Source organism: Neltuma alba, unplaced genomic scaffold (genome assembly GCF_004799145.2).
Source record: "Neltuma alba isolate B1F8T4 unplaced genomic scaffold, ASM479914v2 tig00013288_pilon, whole genome shotgun sequence".
NCBI classification, from domain to species: Eukaryota; Viridiplantae; Streptophyta; class Magnoliopsida; order Fabales; family Fabaceae; genus Neltuma; species Neltuma alba.
Window position 1 is genome coordinate 42,772 of NW_021637574.1, and position 8,997 is coordinate 51,768.

Consider the following 8,997-nt stretch of genomic DNA (forward strand, 5'->3'; position numbering starts at 1 on the left):
TAAGCACTTTATCATTTTTTTTAATGGTACGATTTGTTTTAGAGATTAAACTATATAAAATATTTTTTTTATAAACATTTTATAAGATGTTTTGTGGGTGGCCATCAGCATCTAAAATTGATCTTTTTAAACCTTCTTTCGGGTAAACACGCAGAAGATTATCACATACACATGTTGACGTGTAAACCAATAGTAAAAGATATAATTGTATACTAAACAAGTTTTGAAATTGACTTTTGTTGACGGTGATGACAAAAAATAACATTATTGAAAATTGTCTTCTATCTATATTGAAAGGCAAAAGTAAATCACCAGACGTAATTCTTAAAAATCTAAGACATCACATGATATTATAATATTCAGAACAAAATCCTCTAAGTATTTGAGAAATTAATCATAAATTAACCTAAAACTTTCAATAGATATATCAATGACAATAAATAACAAATGATATTAGCTCCTAACTCTCTTTTTTCACCCAACAAAAAAATCTCCTAAATTTTTTAGTAAGAATAATCCTCATCACTTTAATAACCCATACCATGTTGTCTTGCACTATCTATACCTTCCTTTATAATAAAAAACCTATATATATAATATATTATTTGTCACATTCATTAAAGTATAGAATTGTTTAGAAAATTTAGTGCAGTACGATAAAAAAATTTATTTTGAAAAAAGAGGAATTAAAGAGGTGTGTCATGACAATCTTGAAACAAATAAAATATCAGAAATCTTGTGCTTCGTGCTGCAGCATGCTGGGATTTTTGTTTAGGAATGGTCACCGAAATCTGGGGCTTGCCGTTATCAAGTAAAAGACACATAAATCCACACACCCACTCACATCTTTTTACACATACATATATGCATACATATACATGTATATGTGTATGTGTATATATGTTATCCAATACATACCTGTGTCAGAATTTAGCGTTATCAAGTTCAATTCGAAAGTAACTCTGTTTTTTTTTTTTTCAATTTACGATATGAACCCTTATCTTTGGTGAAGGAATCAAGTATTTAACTCATTCACTCTTGACCTTATTATTATAGCAATATGTGTTGACCTATCCTTATTAAGATGTTATACATATATCTGTTTTTTATATATAGATATATTGATGTTTAACACCTAACTCTTTTTTTTTTTTTTTAATGAGAAACTTAACTCTACATTCTAAGTCCCCTTCGCATAAGAACTGGAAGTTGGACTTTTCAAAAAGTAGTGAAATACATCTTGTTTAGATCGTTAAAAGGCTCGACTTCTACTTGAAAAATTGAGCCTTGGACTTCCTTTAATTTATGAATAGGGAAATAACTTTCTGATAAAAATTGGTAAGTTCTACTTACCTAATATTTTGCTTCGCAAATAAAAAAATAATATTATTTCTAAAAAGAATATAATTGTAACTTCGCAAAAAGTACAAAATTAACTAAGCAACTTATACATATAAATATATATATATATATATATTAACTTCATGAAAATGTTATCTTCTCATGAAATTGCCTAATTGAACCAAGCGAGGGGTAAACACGTAATTAGTTAATTATCTATCGCAATAACTTTGACCTAAATACGTGCTCATCTTGTATAAATAAATTATGTGGAAGAAATTTTCTAATATGACGTAGTATTGATTATATTGGCTTACCTGATTAATTATTCTCGTATTAATTAAAGGATACTCATCATATCTTGCAATAAAATAATACAAATTTAGTATAAAAAAATATTTTTCCAACTTCGACGATTGTTTTGATAATGGTAAGAAATTAAACTTCTGGCCTGAAGAGTGAGACTGAGACCCCCTCTGTAATTAGCTATCATATCTGACCTGTTTCATATATAAATATTAGCTACGATTATTAATGTAAGATATAATGGAGACCAGATTAATATTCAATTCATTTTACTTCTAAATTATAATTTTTTTAATCAAATATCCTTATTGAATGTAAAGGGCTCCCATCAAGAATAATTCCAATACACATAATTATTATAGAAAATAAGTTAGGAAGACATTAAATATATGTTACAAATAATCAATTTAACTAATTTTCTTAATATCTTCAAAATAGTTATCAAATTTTTATATTAGTAGAGGTAGTATAATATTAATGGAAGGATTTGAAAAATTATATCTGACGATCCGAACTGGATGAAAATTACATTAAAGGATATAAACAGATCCCGAAATATAATTTTTTTTTATACCAAAAATGATTTCTTTTCGCTTATGTACGTTAAAGATGGTGGAGTCTGGGTCCTCATCCACAAGATTACTATTAAATTAAACTATTGCCGCTCCCAAATGGACTTGCTTTAATGGCTGTTGTATGAGTATAATATATGGATATTCTAGAAGCTTTTGCTTCTAATTAATTAAATAATTCGTATACATAATTTTTAAAAAAACTATTATTTTTGAATAAGTCAACCATGGTTAAGTAATTTCTTACTGTTTTTTTTCCTTTTTGGGCCAGCTAATTGCTTACTGTTCCATGCTCAATAATTACTAATTTCTTAAAGGATTTATTTCTTCCATTTGCATTATTAAAGCCCAAAAAGACAATTCATGAAACAGAAGCATACGCATAAACTATGCAAATTAAAAACATATATTTTCTTGAAAGCAACACATGTGTATCTGCGCAATTAAATAAAGAAGAGGAAAAATTACCGAAAGGTCCCTATTTAAGAGTTTTCCTTTTTGCTTTAAAGGGCTTGAATTAAAATGGATGCAGCTCATCTTAGATGTTACAAATTTTTTTTTTTTTCAGTTGTGTGCAAGATATATTTAGTTATGTGCAAAATCTTTTATTTTATACATAGTTAAATATGAGTTGCCCACAACTGCAGAAAAATTGCATTGGCAAAAGTTGAGTTACACATATGAGTCCTTAAACAAATTTTAGTGAGATACTTTTGAGCAATAAATATTTTAAGAGGGGGTTTTTTTAGCAATTTTTCTTCGGAAAAAATGAAAGGTACCCCAATTAAATGCTAGGTCAATATGATATAATAAAAACCACGTTTTGGGATCCAGCCACCTGTAATTATCAGTTAATACTTTAATACAGTACAACTAACGCTAATTGAGCTTAGCTTTCCAATCACTAATAAGAGGCCTTCCAAGTTCTTCATCCCTTTCATATCTCACACTACTCGCTGATTGAAGATGGCGAATGATCAGACGACGGTGCGTTTTGGTATTATCGGTTGCGCTCAAATCGCCATCAAGCTTTGCAAAGCCATAAGCCGAGCCCCAAACGCGACACTGGTGGCCATAGGGAGTCGTTCGGTGGAGAAGGCTTCGAAATTCGCCGGCGATAACGGGTTGCCGGAGACGGTGAGGGTGTACGGAAGCTATGAGGAAGTGTTGGAGGATGGTGAGGTGGACGCGGTGTACGTGCCACTTCCAACGGCGCTGCATGTGAAGTGGGCGGTGATGGCGGCGGAGAAGCGGAAACACGTGCTGCTGGAGAAGCCGGTGGCGATGAACGTGTCGGAGATCGACCGGATTCTGGAAGCCTGCGAGGCTAACGGCGTACAGTTCATGGACGGCACCATGTGGATGCACCATCCAAGAACGCAGAAGATGAAGGAGGTTCTGTCTGATACGCAGCGTTTTGGTCAACTTCAATTGGTAAGCTTCCTTCAAACAGTAATTAATACGATTTTGATCTGTTTCTTTCTTGATCCATATTCATTACATATGAGTTGGATTTTCTTGTTCTAGGGTTCTTTTCTTTTTTGGTTCGTTTGTTTGTTGATTTTTCCTTCTTGTTTTTATTTGTTGGGAGTGAGTTGGATTGATGCACCGCGAAATTTAATGCAAGAACATGTCAAGTTCGTAAGAAGAAGGTAAGACAGACAAAGAAAGAAAGACAAAATTTGAATTGTAAGTTTAGGGATTCATGGGAAACGGAGATAAATAGGAAAAACTAAATTAAGGCGTGTGCTGAGATTGAAAGTTGACCCAGATTTTCTGCTTTATTAAGGTAGCTTGGTAGCTTGGATAACCTAAATTTGGGAGTTTCAAGGATTTGGTTCAGATTGACACACACAAATTAAGCATACACACACAGATCCTCTATGAACTTCTTCACGTTTTGACACGAACGTCTAAAATTTATTTGGCTAAGCAGTTCAATTTTTTTTAAGGAATTGAGCAATATATTTGAAATTAGATTTAATTTGCATAATCTGGTTTAAGGAGAGCACATCCATGAGGTGCTTACCTTAATTCAGATCATTTACATTGATTTTGATCATCCAGATTCAGTTTATTTTTTTATATTTAAAATAATTTTGTTATTTTAATAGATATAAATTTAAAATAAAAATAATTTTTTAATCGTATCATTGAAAAAATTACATACTAAAAATTTTAAATGTTTCAATGAGCACTAAAGGCAGCTAATTCAAGAGTCATATGCTCATATGGCTGTGCCTTGGGAGCTATAAAACTTTCATTGGATGAAATAATGTCACTGCATTGTTTTGAGGGGAGCATAAAACTTGTCTTAAGTCTCAATACCCTAAAATAAATTCTCGAGTTTGTAACTCCGGGAAAATACAGTCAATTAGGCTCAAATTCAACTAAAATTTAAATTAATCAATAATACAAAACATCATGTGATTTGTCGAAAGAAAAAAAAATCATTTTAGGCCGAAATAAGTTGACCATGAACCTTATTTTATTTAACTCACCGAGAATCACCCTCGCTAATATGAATTAGAGGATACATTTTCTGACAAAGAATAACACGGTCATACTTATTAATCTAGAATATCATAGCATACCTTTTTTCTGTTTATTTGATTGTCAGTGCTTTAGAAAACATTAGACATGTTTTTTAATCCCACAAAAAACTAATGATGTAATTGAAAACATTAGGCCAGAACTTAACGTCCCACACATATATAATATTTAATAATGAACGAGTTATCCAAACAATATATATAATATAACACGTGAAATATATTTATGATAAACCAATCAAATAATTAACCTCTTTTTGTTTGAGACAAATTTACAAGACATAGGTATAAGCGCCAGTGCGGTGTATAAAATGAACACCCAGACATGCCTCCAGATAAAAGGCTTAAATGTCTGATCTCTTTTCTGTTGAGCTTATAGCTCAAGATATGTCTACTTCCTTATCGCTCATTTATCTAACAAAATGGCATCATAGTGTATTATATTACTTCCGGTCATTAATATAAAGCTAGTTTAACATTCAATTTGATCCTAAATTTAGAACCCTAATCTATTTTATTTCTCATATTTATCTTTTTTTTAAATAGTCCTTATAATAGCTGCACATGTTAAAGATTTCATTAAATGATAGTTCTTGTTTTTTTTTTGAGCTAAAAATGGTAGTTCTAGTTAATACATATGATTAGTAAGCGTATTCTAGTAAAGATAATACCTATTTATTACAAATAACTAACTTAATAAACTTTTTAGTCTACTCAAATTAGTCAACTAGTACTTATATTAAGATCACACGTAGCATCAATATATACGTATAAGTACAATTTTTTTTTTCCATATTAGTGTGTTATGCGGACTGACTTCATATTTCCCCCCTAAAGGTGTGAACACATATATGTATGTGCTTCTAAATATAAGATTTAGTATGTATGTAGTTCTAAGTATAAAATTTGAAGGAGAATTCGCTTTGGTGAATTTATTTTGTCTACCAAATTTAATTTATTGATTGCCTATGGTAAAAGAGTTACAATACATATTATTAGAAAGGGTATTATAGGAAAACTAATATATATTTGTTATAAATAACTAAGTTAAATAATTTCTTTTTCGACAATATTTATGAGCTCTCTAATCACACATGATCATATATTCTATTTTTAAATGTTAAAATTTAAGATTATTTAATTATAATCCATATAAAACAAAAAAACAAAACATGGCTATGTGTGGTTGGAAAACTTGATATGATGTATATAAAATTTGACATAATTTTTTTTCTTTCTTTGATATCTACAAATTAGTTACCCGATTCTTATATATTAAGTATTAGAGGTAATATTATTTTTTAATTAAACCCTGAAACTAAGGCACTTTCTTTTAATATGATACCACTCTGGTCCTTATTATTTGTTACTTGTATAAAGAGGTTTTAATTCTTTATTTATTAATTATACTTTTTTTTAATGTTTCATTTCTAATTCTATCCCTATTAAATATATAGTAAAGGTAAAAAGAGGGGGAACAGGGGAAAGGAAATATAGTAGCATTTAATACTCTTTTTAATAAGAATAAAAAAAAAATTCTATCTATCTAATTAATGCTCTTACGTGAGAAACTCTTCTGAATGACAACGTATATCCATTTAGGATGTGAATGTTTATTATAATCTTTTGAGTGCGTTACTAGTACTAGCAAAGTTTATCTTTATGGTGCGATATTGATAACTGGATCGCTGTGTCCAAATGTCGTGAAAATACCATTTTGTTTACATTAAAATATATAAATGTTGCCCCACAGAAAATTAAAATATCGGTGAACTTAACAAATGACTAGGACATAGTTTCCTTAATACAAGGAGATGACACCATAAAGTGAAGCCCACCCGAATAAAAATAAGATTGGTATACGTATGACTCAATAAAATAAATCTCAAGGGTTAAGGTGCATCCAACATCCTGAATATTTTTTCAGGTGCAACCAGTACCCTAAAGTATTTTGTGATGCATCCAATATCCTAAAGTATTTTTTAGGGGCACCCAGTACCTTGAAGTATTTTTTTTGTCTGGGTGCTGGATGCACCAAAAATATTTTTGGGTGCTGGATGCACCAAAAAAAAAACTTTGAGATGCTGGATGCACCAAAAAAATACTTGACGGTGCTAGATGCACATAAAAAAATATTTCAGGGTACTGGATGCACACAAAATACTTTAAGCTATTGGATGCATCTGACAAAATATTTCGGGGTACTGGATACATCTTAACCCTAAATCTCAATCCAAAGACAAGTTTGAACATATGCCTACTTTTTTATTTAAAAAATGAATATAATAATACTAGAAGTGGGCGCGCATGCGTCTTGTATATTATCATCTTTTCATTCATTTTTTTTCTATTATTTATATTTACTTTCGATCCATGATCCTTCATAAAGTTTTCTTGATTTAATTTTGATAATGTTGGTTTATTAGATACTATCTCCATTTTTAATGTAAGATTCACTTTATTAATTAAGAAACTGAATTACAAAGTAAATCTTTAATTTTATATTAAGAATCAGATATAGTATTTAATTTAATATGAAATATGAATATTCTCATATCTGATGTTGGTTGGAATTAAAAGTTGGAAATCAAAATTTGAGTATTTGTGCCTCTTCATTAGACCCGACACTTGTTCTATATAGGCATGAGAATTGTAAGTTTAAATATTTTGGTGCCTCTTTCTTGAATTGTGTGTGTGTGTGTGTGATATATCTATTCCCAACTTTCTACCCTTTTTTTTTCAAAGAACTGATAGACCAAGTTTGATCCGAATATAGTCGGAAACAAATCCATCAAGTACCCATTAATCTCTTTGAAATTTGTGTTTTTCATAATAATTTATATCCACCATTTCTTTAGGCTAAAAAAATATCCACATTTTCTGGCCCACTTTCGAAAAGTCCAACTATTAATTTGGGCCGAAGGCCGAAATTTGTTCGAGTAACCCACATTCACAACAAGCTAAATAGATAAATTTAGGAGATCAAGAAAACTGAACAAATTACTTTAATATAAAATTTAATTGATTAATTTAGAAAGATTAAAAATTTTAAATAAATTAATTTAAATTTTTATATTTATCATTTTTTTTCAAACTAATTTACCTGACCTATAAACTGATATATAATCTAATAATACATTTAAATATTTCAAAATCATGTAACATATGCTGTAATTGAATTATAATGTACTCTTCTGATCCTTAATATAAAATCTAATTAACTAATTTGATTAGATTAAGAAAGTTAAATAAGTTAGTTAATTATAAGAAATATGACATGTTTTTTTTTAAAAACATATAATCATCTTCCTTAATATCCATCTCTCTCTTCTACTTGATTATATTGAAGGAGTATTCAGAGGTAATTTAGAGAAAATTGATAAATATAAGAAATAGTCTTATATTTAAGGTCAAAATCAACTCAACATTAAGTCCTATATTAAGGATTAGAGGAATAGTTTTTCTTAGTCTCTCCAAGTTAGTCATATTAAAGATCAGATAGTATTTTTTTTTCCCAAAAAGATAACAAGCAAAGCTAATACATGCGAGAGCAAAATTATGAGATGTTTGTGTTCAACAGGTTCACAGCTGCGTGGCGTACAATCCTGGTCCACAATTTCTGACTCACAACATCAGAGTGAAGCCCGAGCTGGATGGCCTCGGAGCCCTAGGCGACGTCGGTTGGTATTGCATCCGGGCTATCCTTTGGGCCGTCGACTTCCAGCTCCCAACCTCCGTCCTCGCACTCCCCGGCACCGTCCACAACGACGCCGGAGTCATCCTCTCATGCGGCGCCTCCTTGCACTGGGCCGACGGCAGACTAGCCACCTTCCACTGTTCCTTCCTCTCCTACCTAAGCTTTGACCTCACGGCTCTGGGCACCAAAGGCTGCCTTCGGCTCCACGACTTCATCGTCCCGTTCGACGAGAACTTCGGGTACGGGTCCTTCTGGGAGGCGTCGCAGGTGGACTTCGCGAAGCAGGGCGATAAGAGGTGGTGCTCGGAGCCGAATCAGCATAAGGTTGAAAGTGAGGAGGCTCAGGAGGTGTTGATGGTGGCGGAGTTCAGTCGGCTAGTGGAGGCGGTGGAGAGAGGAGGAGGGAAGCCGGAGAAGAGCTGGGGGGTGGTGAGTAGGAAGACTCAGGTGGTGGTGGATGCTGTGAGGGAGTCCATTGAAGAGGCTACAAGACTGTTGAACTCATTACCGGTAAGTCAGCTAGTTAGTT

The 8,997-nt window shown here is 31.7% G+C and overlaps 1 protein-coding gene across 1 annotated transcript; it reads left to right on the forward strand.

Annotated features, from left to right (window-relative positions):
• Nucleotides 1-3,136: 3,136 nt before the first annotated feature.
• On the forward strand, nucleotides 3,137-8,978 carry LOC114736047 (uncharacterized oxidoreductase At4g09670-like; the record flags this gene model as incomplete). Its single annotated transcript, XM_028923827.1, has 2 exons — nucleotides 3,137-3,653; nucleotides 8,352-8,978. Coding segments are annotated over exons 1-2 (1,095 nt in total), but the record flags the coding sequence as incomplete, so codon positions are not given.
• Between the last annotated feature and the right edge of the window lie 19 nt (nucleotides 8,979-8,997).